This window comes from Camelus ferus, chromosome 32 (genome assembly GCF_009834535.1).
Source record: "Camelus ferus isolate YT-003-E chromosome 32, BCGSAC_Cfer_1.0, whole genome shotgun sequence".
Lineage (NCBI taxonomy): Eukaryota > Metazoa > Chordata > Mammalia > Artiodactyla > Camelidae > Camelus > Camelus ferus.
This window is the reverse complement of record NC_045727.1, coordinates 7,378,151-7,396,676: the sequence shown is the minus strand read 5'-3', so window position 1 is coordinate 7,396,676 and position 18,526 is coordinate 7,378,151. Positions and strand designations below refer to the sequence as shown.

Here is an 18,526-nt window from a genome sequence, read left to right as displayed (position 1 = left end):
CCTTCGGGTCACTCCATGCTTTCCCCTTGGAATTGCCCCCACTGAGTCAAGTGAGACCCCAACTTCTAGAAACCTCTTCTGATTCCGAGACGAGAACGTGGTTCAGAGGCAGCCAATTTTCGTCAAGACATGCCCCTCCTCCCCCTCTTCCAGAGGGGTAATGAACCTTGGCCTCAAGCCTCATTAAACCCCATTATATAATCACCCCCATCCTGAGTCTCTTTATAACGCTTCCAGTGGCTGGTTCCTTGGCTTCATCCGTCTTTATTTCTACCCGCTGCTGCCTCCCTCAACACATCAGGCTTCTGACTCAGCCTCAAGGCACACGAGGCCAGGTCCTCAACGGAGGGTCAGCTACCTGTCGCCGAGTCTCCAGGACAAAGAACAGGAGCTGCTTGGAGAAGAGCTGAGAACGGGCACGGGGAGATGGGGCAAGGTGGGGGCAGGCATCTGTCAAACACCTGGTGAAGGACAGTATTTCCTAAGACCTGGGCTTCGTAAAAACTCCAGCTGGTCTGGAGGGAACTCTAATTCGAAAAGATACATGCACCCCAATACTCACAGCAACACTGTTTACAATATCCAGGACATGGAAACAACCCAAATGTCCATCAACAGAGGACTGGATAAAGAAGATGTGGTATCTATATAAACAGACTACTACTCAGCCATAAAAAAGAATAAAATAAAGCCATGTGCAGCAACATGGATGGACCGGGAGATCATCATTCTAAGTGAAGTAAGTCAGAAAGACAAAAATAGCATATGATATTGCTCCTATGTGGAATCTAAAAAAAAGGACATTGCAAATGAACTTATTTACAAAACAGAAACAGACTCACAGACATAGAAAGCAAACTCATGGTTACCAGAGGGGAAAAGGGGTGGGGAGGGATAAATTGGGAGTTGGGGATTTGCAGATACTAACTACTATATATAAAATAGATAAACAGCAAGTTCACACTGTACAGCACAGGGAACTATGTTCAGAATCTTGTAGTAACCTATAATGAAAATGAAAAAGACTATGACAAGTAATATAGGTATGTATACGTATGACTGAAGCATTATGCTGTGCACCAGAAATTGTCACAACATTGTAAACTGACTATATTTCAACTAAAAAAAAAAACCTCTGAAATTAAAGAAAATTACCACTTACAATTGCTCAAAGAAATATATATGAATCTAACAAAACATGTAAAACAAATTTATACTTCTTAAATAAAATTTTAATTTATAATTTTTAAATAAAAAATTCTTTAATTTTAAATAAAATAATTTAAAAAAATTTTTAAAAATCTAGTCTTTAAAAAAAAAAAAGGAAAAAACTCCAGCTGGTGCCACTAGGACCAAGATGAGGATATTCAGGAAGCATGTCACTTGTTTGCTTTGGTAGCTGCTGCCCTGAAACATTCAACCCCCACAGGCAGCTAATAAACACCCAGAAAACCGCAGGTGGTCAAAGTACCCTGTCATTCCTCATCTCTGCCAAAGATGTCCAGGATGACACCTCTGGCTCCTTTCTGCAGCTGCCTGGCCCCTGCAGGGATGGCTACCACCTGGGACAGTGGATTCCCTGAATATCAACCCCAGAATCCGGCAGGGTAATTGTTAGCCAGCGTGAATGCTGATCACTGAGCGAGCCCAGCAGTCTGGTGAACGAGAGGCATCTTTGTAGCAAGGCAGTCCCCCCACAAGACAATCCCCTCAACTAGGCAAGAGTGCCAGAGAGAAACCTCGAACACGTTAAGCCCCCCCGCTTGCTGAGCAAGCAAGTTTCAATGAAGACGGCGTTGCCCTCCCCAACCCAGCATTGTAGATCCCGAATGAGTGCAAACTCCACCTCCTTCCTGACCTTGTGACCTTGGGCCAGCTACTTAAATCTCTTAGCCCCTGTTTCTCCATCTGTAAAATGGGGGTAATAACAGTACCTACCTGATGGAGGATTGTGAAGCTTAAACAAAATAACAGAAGTAAATTGCTTTGCCAGAACTGACGCAGCCCGGGACATTGTCGACACACGATAAATGCCCATTGCTACTGCTATCACCATCTTCATCATCATGACAAGCGATTCCATAACATAATGAACAGCAATGGCCCCTCAAGCTCGAAGACCCAGTGCTCTGAGCGCTGACCCCCATGCTAGGAAATCTACATGATTTCCTCGTTTTTGTCCTCACTACATCTTTGCCGGATAGAAACAGACCCACGGGGGTCCGGTGACTTGCCCAATGATGTGTCAGCCACCACTTAGTTGCTATAAACCCGAAATCACTTCCGCCAGCCGGTAATGAATGATGATGGATAATTACTCCTCCCAGGTAGGTGGTGTTTTTTTCATTCTGAAGAAGACTTTAGGATCACAGAGGCCACCTGAGCTAAGTCAGCTGGGATGAGAGATGCCCTCCAAGGAGCCACAGGCACACACCTTATTGGATCAAAAATGGTCCATGGGTGGAAGGCATCCCAACTGACACCACAGGGACAACACGGCGCACATGAACGCAGCGTGGGCTCAACACAGCGAGGACCAGGAGGCGAGCCCAGGGTTCTCTGCTTCTCTGGGAAGCAGGCTCACGCCTGAGTCAGCACCTTCCACTCTGAGCAGCAGAGTCTGATACCTTGTGTACTGTCCACGGCTAACCTTAAAGACAGATTCCTCATAAGCCAGAGCTCCGTCTGCTTCCTCCCCACCGCTAATCACCCCCAGACCAGGGAATTCGGGTGATTTGCCCAAGTCCTTCTTGAAGCCCATCTGAGGTGGTGAGGAACCCTGAGAGTCCAAGTCTTGGCCACTGTGCAGCCAGAATCTGCCTCACGCTGTCCCCAGGCATTATTACCATCAGGGGTAACAAGAGGCGGAATCACCACGCTTCACACACCGAAGCCACGGACAGAGCTGACAGTGATGAACGGGCAGACAGACTCAGCCTGGCAGGGACAGCCTCAGAGGCTCCCTCGGCGGGGTCATGGGAGGAAAGCTGGCCTAGGGGTCCAGAGGCAGGAAGTTCTCTTCTGAAACTCAGCATGGCATGAGGACTGGACAGTTAGAAGCAAGGGGGGACCTGGCGCTGGCAGCAGTGTTCTCCCAACAGCCCCGGCCCAGTCTCCAAAATCGGCATTCTGAGTCAAAAGATTTGCCTAGGAAAAGCCTCTTGGCATACACACTGAGTAAGCCTGAGAGTTTCTAAGCTCTGGAATGAAACTTCAGGGAGTCTCTTATTGTACAGCTGGGGAATCGGAGACCCAGTTAGAGAAGGAAAGACGAGATGCACATTGGAGTTGCATCTGGATTCAAAACCTGCCCCGTGGGCAAGATCACTTGCCTTTCTGAGCCTCAGTTTCCTTATCTGTAACATGGGGATAATCATGTCGGCCTCAAAGGTTGAGGTGAGCCTTAATTGTGACAATGCTACTGACACGCCTGGTAGGGACATGTCGCACAGGCAAACGGTGACATCACTGAGATGCCAGCAGAGAGCTTCTCATTTCCCGATCTGGAGTCAGTTCCACCAGGCTGTCTGTTTCCCGTATTTGTTAGGATCAACAAACACGGAACTGGACCGTAGGGTTCAAGCTACTGTTTGGGTTACACGCTTGTTCTCCCGGGAGAATCAATGCTATCTTTTTCCTTCCCTGGAGATCAGGGTGGCCTCTTTGCATTACAAGGACCAGGACGGTCCAGAGAGGCAGCTGTGCTTCTAGGGCCCCTTAGTGTCGACCCTGATGTGAATTAAGTACTTCGCTCCTGCCAACCGGCAAGCAGGGAAGGCTCTCCTCTCAGATGGAGACGGGGGCAGGCATGAAAAGTGCGGAGCCATGATGAATCCTTGCAAAACTCTCTGGCAGAAGCAGGGGTGGAAATGTGCAAATTTGTGTTTTTTTTCAAGCAAACTGGAGATGTGTCTACTCTGGCCAGAATGAAGTGCAGAGCCATGGTCAAACCCTCAGAGGTGGCCATGGTAACATTCACTCATAGGATGGAGATGCTCAAAGACAGATGGCTACCAGCGGCTGCTGCCCAGTGTCACGCCAAGGTAAATTCCAAGCACTCTTAGGGCCATGAGGGAGTTATGGGAAAGGGAAGGGGAACTGAGAGGCTGTTAGGCACAGCTTCAAAATTAATCATGGAGCCAGAGGATGGAAATACTACCAGGATAAGGAGCTGATAAACATCAGAACAACAGCTACCATTAATTAAGCACTTACTGTGTGCCAAGCACTGGGCAGACACCTTGACTCGCATGAGTCTACCTAATCCTCACACCCATCTGTGAAGTGAAGCTCTCGTTATCCCCATTTTACAGATAAGGAAACTGAGGCTCAGAGAGGCTCTGAACTTGCTTGAGGTTAGCACACAGCTCAAGAGTCACAGAGCTGGGATGGGAACCCAGGTGTCTCCCTCCAGGGCCACGACACCCTGCCCCACCCTGCCGCTATTACACGCTGGCTATGTCATCACCCCTCTTCCTCATCCAGGCTCACCACGCAGCCCTCTGACTGCCACACAGGCCCACCCACCATCACAGAGCGTTTCTGGTCTCTCTGACAGTGATTTCTCTTGACAAATTGATAAATTGGCCTTCTGGTGTTGACGTGTGTCATGGGGGCTATTTTAGCTTGCTTGATCTCTGCGTGCTGAGATAAGCCAGGCTCTGGAACATCTCCTAACTGACGTCCACGGGGTACCAGATCCTCCACTGATTCCTGCAGTGGGTGCATGAGACACATTTGCGGACTGTAAGCTGAGTTCATGGTTCTGCCCCAGGCCGACCAGCCAGCTGGGCGAAGGCAGAGCTTCTGAACCCAACAGTCCGGACACTGGACATTTGTGTTGGACGTTCCATGTGCAATTTTCCAGGGGAAAGAATGAACAGATTTCATCCAGTTCTTAAAAGGTCCATGCCCCCCCCCAAAAAGCTGAAAACCCCTTATATAAAGTTAAAGGATAGAACCTCATGTTTAGAGAAAGGCATCTTGCTTGCTCTTTGAGGAGTCTCATCAAGTCAAATCACGCATGATAGTTAAGCTTGTACACTCTGGAGTTAGAAAGAATCAGTTCAAATCCTGACTCAGCTTCTCAATAGTGGTGTGATTTTCAGCAAGGTCTTTGATGTCCGTGGGCCTCAGTTTCCTCATCTATACAATGGGAATAATACATCTGTACAAGTGACTGTTGCAAGAACTAATGGAGATCACGCATATGGGTGATTAGCACGTAATGGTGCTCGGGAGACATCACTTATTCATCAGAGCAGCAGCACGTGGACACCGTCTGGCTGTATTAAAGGCAAGGGGTTATTTCCCACACATTCTAGTATCCCCTCCTCTTTGAGGTCCCGGTCAATAAAAGTTCTTGTCTTGGCTGGCGGGCTGCTTGGGCTTTTTTCAGGGGCTCCCCTCTGACCACATCTGTGATTGATCAGCAAAACGAGCCTCCGGGCAGAGAAGATTAAATGCGTTCTGAAGACCTCAGCCCTTGATCACCAGAAAGTTCCCTTTCCCCTCCCAGCGGTAACCACTTTGCCTGCTGCAGAATTCATGGGAGCAGGATGTAAGCTACCCCACGCCACGCTCGGCCCAGTCTGAACCCCAATACATCTTTGAGATGTAAAGGTTATACGCGTTGACCCGCGTGAGGGAGAGAATGACAAAATTTAATCATAGATGCCCTACGCACAGCGGCCAGGAAGAATCCTGTGACCGGGCAGCTGAGAAGCAGAGGAGAGGAAAGGCAGACGTTTCCTTTAATGCCCTGCCCGCTTGCTTCCCGCTGTCACCCCTACACACCTGCAGGCAAAAGAGGAGGCACCCGGGACCAATGACAACAGCCAGTCGGCCTCCCAGTGACGCCCCCTTCTCCTTGAAACCATCCCAGGGGGCGCGAGCGGCGCGGGTGGGAGGCGGCGGGTGAGGCGTGTGCGTCTCGCGCATTTTCACGAAAAGGAAAAGAAGAGGGCGTGCACCCGGCGCAGAGGACAGCGGGCGCAGCAGCCCGCTTGCCGACTCGGATTCGGTGACTTACTTGCGGAGAAGTTGGCCTCGGTGTGGACGGGAGGGGTGGAGGGCAGGAAGGGCGCGTGTCCCACGAAGAAGGAGCGCAGGGAGCGCTCGGACAGCAGCGGGGAGCGCTGCTGGGAGGGGATGTTCTCACAGCTGCCCACGCTGCTGTGGATCTTGAGGTTCAAGGGCTTGCTTTTCTTCTTGGCTCTGAAAGCGAGACAGAAAAAGAGGAGAGGGCAATGTATCCCTACGCACACAAAGTGAGAGCAGGGGGACCCAATCTCCTCAACGTGGCGCCCAATACCCCCACCCCCGCCTCCATCTGGCCCTGCCTCTCTCCCTGGCTCCTTCCCACTGGGCTCCAAACACATTTTCTGTGCGGCTTCTCACCTTCAATTCTTAGCTTATGCTTCCACATCACCTGGAAGACCCTCCCGTTCTTTGCCTGGTCAATCCCCATCTGTCTTGTATAACTCTGACTCTGGCGTTCCCTCCTCCAGGAAGCCTTCCCTGATACTCCCTCTTCCCTTCTAGCGTGGGTTGGGTGTTCCTCCGCCATTACCCTAAAATAAAGTCATATATCTATATCTATATCTGTATCTATATCTATATCTGTGGCTGCACGTCCCTATTTCCCCCAAATTTGTTCTTTTAAATTTTGTCTCCCACATGGACTGAGTCTTTGATAGCAATGACTCATATTGTTCATTTCTCTGTCTTTGGCAACTAGCACAGAGCCTGGCACACAGCAGGTGCTCATTAGACTCACTACATGATCAGTCTGGATTAAGACTGGCACTAATCACACTGCGTTCTAATTCACCGTCTTCCACACCTGACTGTGAGCAACTTAAGGGTAGGAATCTGTGGTTTTTGTCTTTGGAGCTCTCATCCCTTAGCTCAGCACCTGCCAAATAGAATATACTTCTAGAACTGGTTTTGAAACATTTCTCCCCTTCCCAAGGAGTTTAGGTGATTGGTTTAGGAGAGTTTGGTTTAAAACTCCATCCAAAATTAACCTCAGGACTCTCCTTACCCTCTTCCCCCAATGCCCCATTCAGTTCTGGGCGTGAGTTGGGCGCCCTCTTGTGGCCAAAGCGAACCGGCCTCGCAAATTTTCACCGGTTCGGGATGGAGCGCCCAGGAAGGTGTGTTCATTTAAGACTAGAAGCCTCCCACACAAGCAGCCTAAAAGTCAGCCTCTCCAGCAGGCCTGCCGCTCCTTGGCTTTAAGGAGTTCGAGCATGCCTGCGGAGTCGCCCCCTCGCTGGCAGTCCTGCTCATTATCTCCCCAGGGGTCTGCAGCAAGGCCCGGGAAGTTGCCTCCTGTTACAGCAGCACACGATGGCTGGCTCACCCTCCCAGTGGCTGGAGAAGGGAGGGGGGCAGGGGTTGCATTTCATTCCACGTGAGCGTCCAGTGGTGGAGATGCAAAGAAGCGACTGCACCGAGGGAGTGTAAGGTAGGAGTTAAACTCACAGGCTTTAGGGTTGGGGAGACGGGAGCTCGAGTCCTGACTGTTGTGTCAGGAAAGTGAGCACACCTCTTCGTGCCTCAGTTTCCTCAGCCTGGACAACGGGGAAAATCACAGCACCCGTTTAAGAAGGACGCTGTGACAATTCTATGAGATCAGGTGCTTGGCATGGGATCCAGCTCAGAATGAGGGTTCAGGTGACCTGTTACTAACGTCCCTATGACCAGGTTAAACTGGGTAACTGTATAGCACGGAATTAACCTTGAAGGAGCCAAAAATTGAAGCTATGCCATGCTTTCCACCTGAAACCGCTAGCAGCATCCTCAACCCACCACTACCTTTGGCAAATGAAGAGGATGCAGAACCCTCTGGCGATAGATACCACGATTATCTCCAAAACAAGATGGGAGCCTTGAGGCACCAGCCACTAAGTGTGAGGCCAGATCCCTCATACAAGGAGAGCCAAGTCTAATCCAGCACAAGTGTAACAGTAGCTTGATGCTGCAGAGCATCAAGTTCCCTTCACTTATGGCCACCGATGGAGCAGAGAAGGGGTGTGTATAAATGTTAGTTGGACAGATGAGCGGATAAAAGGATGGATGGATGGATGAATAAAAAGATGGATGGGTGGATGGATGGGGGAAAGGGGAAAAAGTGGAAGGATGGAATGAATGAAGGGCAGAAAGGATGAGAAGATGGAAGGATGGGTAAGAGGAAAGAGGAGGTGGGAGGATGGGTGGAAGAAAGATTGGATGGATGGATGGAAGGGTGAAAAGGTTGAAGGATGGAAGGATGACGGATGGATGGATGTAATGAAGGAGGAGAGGAGGGCAGGATGGAAAGATGGATAGAAGGAAGGCAGGAAGAGAGACTAGGAGGAAGAGAAAGTGGGTGGATGAATGGCTATTTGATCAGAGAAGGTGGAAGGAAATCCTTTATCTCTTCCCACCCACCAAGGAAGTCTTTATGGACAGGATGTAAGATTCACTTTTACCATCTGCCCTCATTACCCAGACACGCTCGGAGGGGAAAACAGACACAAATGACTGTGTCTGATGACTGTGACTCTGTACTAAAATGTAGTGGATATTTTGCAGTATATCCTGCAGATGCAATTAAAAAGAACATCCTCTCCATGATCTTTGCAAGATATATTAGGTCTCTATTACATAAATGTCTTTTCTGGAAATGGGGCCGATTCTGGGGAAAACAGCAAAATGAGGTGGCATGAAGCACTGGCTGGGGCAGCTCCATCCCCTGAAGCTGTGTTAGCCCTGGATGGACGTGCTGCTTTCTGGATGGACAGGCAAGCCAGGGCTCGCGGACATGGCGGGCTGGACCACAATCTGTGCCTAGGAAAATGTGCTTGTTTACAGGAAAGAACCATTCCAGTCTTCCCACCTTCCTGATGCCTAATTTACATAGAATAGGACCCTGAGAATTCTTATCTCTTCCATTACTTTACATCTCCAGCCCCACAGTTCTGGTCCAAGCCATCTTCTCCCTCTTAATCGAACTCTCCCAATCCCACTTATTTTTCCTTTTGCTTCACTTTTTTTTTTTTTTTTGTATTGGGGTAAGATTCACATAATATAAAGAAGTAACCATTTTAAAGTGAACAACTCAGTAGCATTAAGAAGCCACAATGCTGTGCAAACACTACCTCTATCTAATTCCAAAATATTTTCCTCCTCACAAAACGAAACCCTGCACCCATGAAGCAGTTACTCTCCATTCCCCTTCCCTCCAGCCCCTGGCCACGACTGATACGTTTTCTATCTCTAAGGATTTGCTTGTTCCTGGTATTTCATATAAATGGAATGAATCATGTAACATGTAAACTTTTGTGTCTGACTTCTTTCACTTAGCATGTTTTTGAGGTTCATCCACAGTGTAGCATGTATCAAAAATCATTCCTTTTAATTGCTTAATAATACCAGCCCACTTTTGTTTCTTTATAATGTATTTTCCACCCAGCAGCCAAAAGTTTAAAGATTGTACATTGTATCATATCATTCCCCTGCTTAAAAACCTTCAAAGGTTTTCTATTGTTCTCCCTTTCTGTGGCTTACAAAAGTTTCAGAGGACCATCAACACACTCTCTCTACCTTCTCCTTGGACCATCACCTTGTCACTCTCTGACTCTGGTCTTCTCTCTCGTCATTGACCACACCAAGTTCTTATCTGCCTCAGGGCCTTTGCACATGCTGTTCCCACTGCCTGGGACACTATTCCCCATCCTGCCTGTTAGTGAAGACTTACTCACCTTTAGGCATCACTTCCTTAGAGACGATGTCCTCAACTCTCAGAACCAGTCAGCTCTCCAGGCTACATACGCTCCCAGCACTGTCTGCTTTTTCTCAAGATTCCCCATGTGAATTCTGCATTTACTTTGTGGTTCCTGAATGTCTGTCTCCCCCAGGGCCTCATCACATACAAGGGAAGTGCCTGTATGTTCAGCACCTGACACAAAGCAGGCACCACTCAGTGGCAGAGCCAAGATCAGAAGTCCATGTGCCCCAGCTCAGGCTGGGACAATCTGACCTCCTCCATCTGGGGGGAGGTCTAAAGGATTGTGACCCAGTTTTGATCTGTGAGTCAGGAGGACTGTCTGTCAGCATCTTCCCAGTTAATTCTCACCTATGGGCTCCTTGAGGGCAGGTACGCACCTTACCTCTTTGGCCAGCCCCTGGCCACCTCTGCCGAGCCCTGCAGACAGCCTGCACTCAGAATGCACTTCACCCGTGCGCATCTGCCAGCCTGCCTCTCAGAGCCTTCCTCACAGAGGCTGCCAAGGGACGTCCCAAACTGGTAAGTAGTCTTTGCACCATCTCCTCTTCCAAAAGTTTGCTGGATTTTGAGTTAAGCCAACTCACTGGCTCACGTGGCCCCTCAGCCTCCTCAAGTGTGGGGCTATGTCCCCTTGAACTTGAAAGCTTTCACCGGCCAAATTCCTCAGCGTCTCATTAATGGGGCCTGGGGCATCTGGCCCTGCCGACTGGGAGGAAATGACAGGGCTGGGGACAGACAGGCTCCTCGCAGGCAGCAGCAGGAGGACAGATACAACATACACTCTGATATACCCCTTCTGGCTAAGCCAGTAGCCATCTCCCCAAACAGGGAAGAGTGGTCACTGGTCTAACCCGGGGCTGCGTGAGCTGCCCCTCCCTCTCAGATCAGGCCACTTAAATCCTCTGCAGTTGGCCTGATCTGATTACCCAAGTGGAGACCTCCAGGGAAGAGCCTTTCCAAAACCAAAGAATAACACCAGTTCTTGGGTGAGAAGAGGTGTGGGTGAGGGGAGTAAGGATTCCCCTCGGCCAGCTGCTCAGAGCCTGTGGAAGGGGTGGGGTTGGAAAAGCGAGGGGCTGTTTACTGAGAATCCACTCTGCTCCTTGGCCACAGGCAATGACCCTCATTTCTGGCTCAAGCATGCCCCGAGTGTGGCAAGAATCACCAGGGGCCCTGGCCAAAAAAAAAAAAAAAAAAAAAAAAAAGGCGCACCTGATGAGTCAGTGGAACAGCATAGGATGCATTTTTCCCCAGGTGTGGAGGAATAGGCAGTGTGCTTAGATGAGACACACTTGCATTTTTGTAACTTAACAGTTAATATTTGAAATACTGACTTTGCACATCAAATCCATAATTTTGTGCTGTTATTTCCCAGTAGACAGTCTTATGCAAAATATACTGGGAACAAGAAAAAGAGGAGGAAGAGGAAGAAAAAGAAGAAGAAAGAGAAAAAAGAAGAAGGAGGAGGCAAGGAAGAAGAAAGGAGAAGGAAAAGAGATGCTGGTTGAAAAAAAAATGTAAAGTAAATTCGAGAGTACAGGTCCCACCAGAATGGCTAAAAAAGAGGTGACAGCACCAAGTGTTGGCAAGGATAGAGAGCAACCAGGATTCTCGTAAAATTCTGGTGAGATCGTGAACTGGCTCAACCATTAAAACCACTTACAGGATCTAAAGAAACTGAACACACGCTCTGACCCAACAGTTTCACCCCAGGGTATTAGGTGCTCAACCAGAACGCATGCCCTTGTCCACAGAATGACCTGCGTGAGAATGTTCATTTCAATGTCATGCATATGGGCAAACGTGGGGAATAATCTCAATGTCCATCAATAATAGGATGGATAAATGCATCGTCATAGACTCATACATTTGACTACTGCATGACAATGAAGATAAGTAATATGGCTGAGTTTCAAAGACACTTGGGCAAAAAAAAAAAAAAAAAAAAGCCAGCCACAAAGAGTGTTTACTGTATGCGTCCATCAGAGTCCATTTACATGAAGTTCAAAAACAGACAAAATGAATCCATGGTGAAAAAGGCCAGAAGAGTGATTTTCTTTGGGGAGATTACTGACTGGAAGGGAACCCAAGAATCCTTCTAGGGGTTGGACACATCCTCTGTCTTGATTGGGTGGTTGGTGGTCACCTGGGTGTACTGATAAATACAAATTCATCAAACAATAATTGTGCAATTTACTTCTGACTGAAAGTGATGCCTTACAAAGTTTTTCTTTTCATAGTAAAAAAGACAAACAACCCAGTTAAAAAGTGGGCAATGAACTTGAAGCAACATTTCTCCAAAGATATACAAATGGCCAACAAGCCATTTGAACATGAGAAGATTTTCAGCATTACTACTCATTAGGGAAATGCAGATCAAAACCACAGTGAGATGCCACTTCCACCCACTATGATGGCCGTCATGAAGAAATGAGAAAATAATAAGTGTTGGTGAGAATGTGGAGAAATTGGTACCCTTGTCCACGGCTGGTGGGAATGCAAAATGGTGCAGCCACTGTGGAAAACAGTTTGATGGCTCCCCACCAAGTTAAACATGGAAGTACTATAAGACCCAGCAATTCTGCTCCTAGATATATGCCTAAAAGAACTGAGAACAAGCATTCAAACAAAAACTGTATACAGTGTTTGTAGCAGCGTTATTCACAACAGTCAAAAGGTGGAAAAAACCCAAATGTCCATCAGCAAATGAATGGATAAACAAATCATGGTCTCTCCAAACAATGGAATACCATTCAGTATTATGAAGTACTGATTGATACTATAGTTGTAGATGAACCTCAAGAACATTAGCTAAGTGAGAAAAACCACACATTTCGATTCCATTTATATGAAGTATCTGGAATAAGCAAATCTAGAGAGACAGGAAGCAGGTTAGTGGTTGCTCAGGGCTGGGGGCAGGAGAGGGGATGGGAAATGACTGTTGAATGGATCTGGGGTTTGGTTTCCATTCGAGGTGATGGAAAATTCTAGAACTGGATAGAAGTGACAGTTGCACAAGATGATGAATATACTGAACGCCATCGAATTGTACATTTTAAAGTGGTAAATTTTATGTGTACTGCACTACAATTAGAAAAAAATTCATGGCCATAAAAAATAATATTGATACAGGAAGTATATTTCTCCCCCTGTCTGGCTGTGTGACCTTCACCTAGTCACTTGACCCTTCTGAGCCTCAATGTCCTCACCTGTAAAAATGCCTAGTAAGGCGTCTCTCTCATGAGGTTGTATGAAGATCTAATGAAATAGTGCATTCAGAGTGTCTGTCACCTGAGCTAGGTAGCTCTTTTTTGCATTTGTCCCTCACCAAGAAATTTCTTTTCCTCTAGACGGAGACTGAGGCTCCTTATGGGCAAAGTCCTTCCCATGCATAAGCAGGTCAGGATTCAAAACCAAGAGAAGGTGGATAAGTATCCACTAAGAGGATCAAAGATTTCCTCTTTACCCAGGACATCTTGCCTTGGGAGAAGCACAGGAGGGTCTGAGGACCACACTGACCCATCACTTGAGTGATGACACCAGACTAGGGAGGCGTGAGCCTTCCTGGAAGAAGGGGCAGCTACGTCAGGATTCTCAAAGGCACCCAGGACAAAGGCTCGGCGGGGAATGCTTGTTCAGGGCACCCCTTCCCCCTCCACTGTGTTCTTCCGAGGACCCCTGGAGGGTCTCATGGTCAATGCCTGTTATTTCCTAAGGGACTCCTTAGGAGTCCCACAATAATTTTATCACTAAAAGGAACACCCACTGCTTCTGACAGGGTAGTCACTGGGGCATGGACTTGGGACTGATCACTTGATGAAATTCTTATTCTCGAGGTGTACCGATCGACTCACGTGCTCTCTGTCTCCTCCAACTAGAACAGGAGCCCCATCTCAGTCTGGTTCCCCAGTGTTGTCTCCAGGACCTAGGAACACACTGGACACAGAGCGTCCTCCAAAATTATACATTGGATGAATGCACGAGTGAATACCGTCACCAAGCCTCCCAGGCCGTTTCACTTTACAGATGAAGAAACTCAGTGCAGAGAGCACCAGGATTCAAACTCAGTTTGTCCCAATCCAGAGCCCAGGCCCCCACAACTACATGTGACACCAGCCCAGTCCAGCACTGGGGAGGGGGTTTTCCCCAAAGCTCTGGATCCTGGACCCAGACTTCTTCATGGACTGGAAGTTAGGATTCCAGGGTTCTCTGAGTGAGTCCCACATGGCTGCCTTCTCCCCTCGACCACACAGAGATCCGGACTGGGGAAGAGATTCTTGCAAGAACCAAAGCAGAGTTTCCCCAAAGGATAAAACAGAACTGCTGAGGAACCAGATAAGGGATGCTGCCTGCGTCTGCCCCATCACAGGATCTGGCTTGGGAGGAACACAGCTCCCAGGTCACTGGATCTGGCCTGTGGGGAATGTGGCTCTTGCAGAGTGATCCAAGTTATCTCCAAGGGACCCCTGTAGTGTGAAGGTCAGTTTTCCGTGGATGAGGACAGCAGACAGTACACTAATGCGTTCAGCAAGGACTGAAAGTCAAACAGCCTAGGATTAAGGTCCTACTCCCCTTCTGCCAGCTGTGTGGTCTCAGGCAATTCACTTCCCCATTCTGAGCCTTTCTCCTCGTTTCTCAAAGAGAACTATCACCAAGCTGCGGAAACGATCACACGAGATAAAAGGGATCTGTAAGAGGGGAGGCCTGGCACCATCCTCTTGGTATGAATCCGAGCTGCGCCAGTAAATTTCCTACTTCGTGAAGGCACATGACCTTGACTCTGTTTTCCCTGTCTCCTCTCACCTGGAACCTGGTCTCGCTCAGCTTCTCCATGCCTTCACTCTCTTACAGCCCTATCGGTCTTCTCTCCGCACGGCCTTAAAGGCTCGGTCAAGGATGAGCAGCTCTGAGCCCTCCAACCATCCAACCCTAGGTTGTGGTCAGCAGCACAGTATGTGTGGTACCCCAAGCAGCCACTATGGCCCAGACACCAGCCCTTCACACACGTGCACTCCTGCAGTCCTCACAACCGTCCTGTGGGGAGGGGCTACGGTTCTACTTGGGGAAACCCAAGTTCACAGACAGGATGAAGCACTTGGTTGCAAATTCGACACTCTTTTAAGTGCGATGCACTGTTAGGCACCACGGGGCAGCTGTATCACGCGCGCACCAGCGCAGATAAACTCCGGCCAGAAAGCAGGGCTGTGGGTGTCTCACCCAAGGGCGGCAGGAATCACAAATGCGAGTGTGACCCGCCCGCCAGAAACTGTCTTTCACTGGAAAGAGGTCATCCAAGGTGTCTGGTACCCTATCTGGGTGCACAAGTCTAAGAAACCCTGGGGTGTGCCTGGGACATTGTTCTTTTATTCTCTGGGAAGTTGCCTGCTGGTTTGAACTGGGCAGAGCCAGCCAGATTCTCCCAGTTCAGGGGTTGACAGACAAATGGGCCAACCTTGGGCCAAATCCAACGCTCAATCTGTTCTTGTAAATAAAGTCTTATTGGAACCCAGCCACGGCCGCTCACAACACACTGTGCTTGACAAGGGCAGCATTAGCTGCAGCACAGAGGAGAAAATATTTACTATCTTGCCCTTTACTGGAAAAGTTTGCCAATCCCTCTTTTAGACTCCCTGTCCACAGAGGTTCATCATGAAAAAGGATCCTGAAGAGACCAGAGCCAGCCTGGGATTTATTTTCCCTCAAGTGACAGCTTCTCTCTTGACCTTCTGCATCTAAATCACAAACACCCTGCCTTCCCAGTCCCTCCTCTCCCTGGAGCCCAGCCACACTGGCCTGAGTCACCCAGGGTCAGGCATCCGCAACATCCCTGAGTGGTAAGTACAAAGCCCTCCGCCTAAACCCATGTTGTTCATACAGTAGCCGGAGCCACATGTAAAATATAAATTCAGTCGAGATAAAATTTTAAAATTCTGTTCTTCAGTCTCAACTGCCACAATTTCAATACTGGAAACTCATGGGCGGCTAGTGGTTACCACATTGGATAGAGAAGATGGAAAACATTTCCATCATCACTGGAACTTCTCTCCAACATCACTGCTCTAAACTCAATCCTGTTTCCGGCATTCCAGGGTGAGGTGATCCTGGTTCTGCTATCAGAGCATCTGCTCCATCCCATCTCTCTCTCCTGTCTGATTTTCACCCTCCCTCTCCCCACAGTAAAATTAACTTTGCTTCGCAAAAGACTGGAAACAGCTAAAATATACATCACAGGGGACTTGTCCACTAAATTATGGCAATTCCACTTAATGGAGCTGGGTAGGTGTTGGGATATTGAGAACAGCAACATTTATTAAGTGAAGGAAGGGATAGGCAAAAACAATGCATTTGTGTCTTTAAAAGAGATATACAAGGGGTAGGGTGTCGCTCAGTGGTAGAGTGCACACTTAGAATGCACAAGGTCCAGGGTTCGATCCCCAGTACCTCCGTCAAAATAAATAAAACTAATTACTTCCCCTCCAAAAACAAAAATAAAATAAAAGATATACACTGATGAAAAACATGAATCCAATAAATATTCCTAGGACAACGAGGTGCTTGGACTCTAGCAATGAAGGAAGCAGAGAAGCGCTGTGCTCTCCCTGGGCTGGTATCCCGGTGGGGGATAAAGACAGACAGACGAAACAATAAGGAAATACTGGAGAATTAAAACCTGGGTGATGTAGTGACTGGGTGGTAGGGCCTCTCTGGGGACACTGCATTTAGGCTGAGACCTGCATGTCAGGGAGAAGCCAGACTGGCCAAGATCTGGAGGGAGAGGGAAGCAGGCAGTGAGGGACGGTCAAGGCCAGGGCAGGTCACGTCTCAGTGAGGGAGGAGAGAAGAGGCAGCCACTGTAAGGAGGGGACTTTCATGGTGAAAGCAATGGGAGCCTGCTGGAGAGTCTAAGGAGGAAGACAATGAAGTATGGTTCTGCTCTTAAGAGGTCACTCTGCCCAGCGTGTAGAGAGTTGACTGTGGTGGGAGGAAGAATGGAATGGGGGGATCCAGAGAGGAGGCTGTTGGAGGCATCCAGACAAGAGATGGTGGTGGCTTGGACCAAAGTCCCGGTCATGGAGGTGGAGGGACAGGAGCTATTTGGGACACAGCTCTTCCGAGACTTGCTGGCCAATTCAATGTGATGGGAGATGCTTCCTAAACCGGGGTGTCATATAGATTCCCAGTCTCAGATGGATACACTCACATCTGGAAGGCTACCCAGGAGGCAGCCGGCAGGCTGGGGAGGGGGCTGTGGATTTCCGGAGTAGGTGCTTTGTTAGCTTTAGACTTTTCTTTGCCATTTGAACTTAGTGACAGAAGGAAATTTTTTTTGGAATAATGAAAGATAATGTTTAAATGGTACACAGCACTTTTCGCTTGAATTTCTCCTCTTTGTCTTGTTAAGATGAAAAAAAACTCTAGAAAATAGAGGTACTGGTATGGAATGATGTGCTCAATTGTTATTAAGGTTTCAATGATGTTTCATCATTTTTTTTCAAGTTTTAAATTGAAGATCAAATTTCAGATGGATTTTGTTTCCCAAATGGCTGTTATCAGTCAGCTGGTAACTGGTATCTCAGATTTTGTTGACAGATATTAAAGTATGGTTGTTTACAGATTCCTAGAAATTAAACATATATATGTTTATTTATATAATATTATATTTGTATATAATATTAATTATATGTAATATATAAATTGTATTATGGTATATATTTGTATATGATATATAATTAAACATACATGTTTATACTTTTATATTTTATATATTTATATGATATATCATTAAACATTTGTTTAACGATAAAAACTTTATGTTTTTATACATCTTATGATATATAATTAAACATATATGTATACTTCTATATTTTATATATTATATAATTAAACATGCATATTATATGTAAATATATGTGTTATATATGAACATGTATATCAATATGTACTTGAAAAACATATAAGATGTCTTATGAACAGATACATTGTTTGTTTTTTAAGGTTAAACTTTGCTGAGTAACCGATGAACTCTTCAATATCCAACAGACTTTCTACCAAGACTTGATCTGCGGAAAGAGCAAACTGTCCTCATACACACATTCCCCTGCCATCCACTAAGACACGCTTCAGATCCAGGGTGTACAAGAGGCGAAAAAGAAACAGGAGAGGAAAAAAGGAGATGTTCTAGTGCAGAGGTCGGCCGAGTTTTCCCGTAAACAGCCACAGGGTAAATATCTTTGGCTTTGCAATCCCTAAGCTCTCTGTCACAGCTACTCACCTCTGCTGTCACAGCACAAGATCAGCCATCGGCAATGTGTGAATGAATGGCAGGACCATGTTCCAATCAAACTAGCCACAAAAATAGGCAGTGGGCTGAATTTGGGCTGCAGCTTGCCAGGCCCTGTCCTGGAAGGGTCTGGACTTACCTGAAAGTAGAAAAATTGAACCAAACCAACCCTTTGGTTTATTTCACCCCGGAATCCCACTCCCCATTGCCTGGGTCACCCCCCCACCCCCAGAGCCTTCCGCCCCTGCCACCTGGACTTTACTTAGTGACTTTCCCTTTCCCATCCTGACCCCGCCCCTTCCAGGGTAGCACTTAGATGTTTCTTCAAGCTCCGGCCACAACTGTGGAATACACATCTGTTTCTCTAGTTACCTGTTGGGTGTGGGTCTCTCCCACCCGTCTGGGAGTGCCAGGAGGGCAGGGATCGTGTGTGACTTGTTCCTTGTGGATCCCCAGGGCCCAGAGCAGGG

At 47.6% G+C, this 18,526-nt stretch overlaps 1 protein-coding gene across 1 annotated transcript in view; it reads right to left on the bottom strand.

Annotated features, from left to right (window-relative positions):
• KSR2 (kinase suppressor of ras 2) overlaps nt 1-18,526 on the bottom strand; it is a 376,779-nt gene that overhangs the window by 151,171 nt on the left and 207,082 nt on the right. Inside the window, exon 5 of the mRNA XM_032471653.1 lies at nt 6,032-6,216. Within this exon, the coding sequence (XP_032327544.1) occupies nt 6,032-6,216 (185 nt within the window). The remainder of the gene's footprint in view (nt 1-6,031; nt 6,217-18,526) is intronic.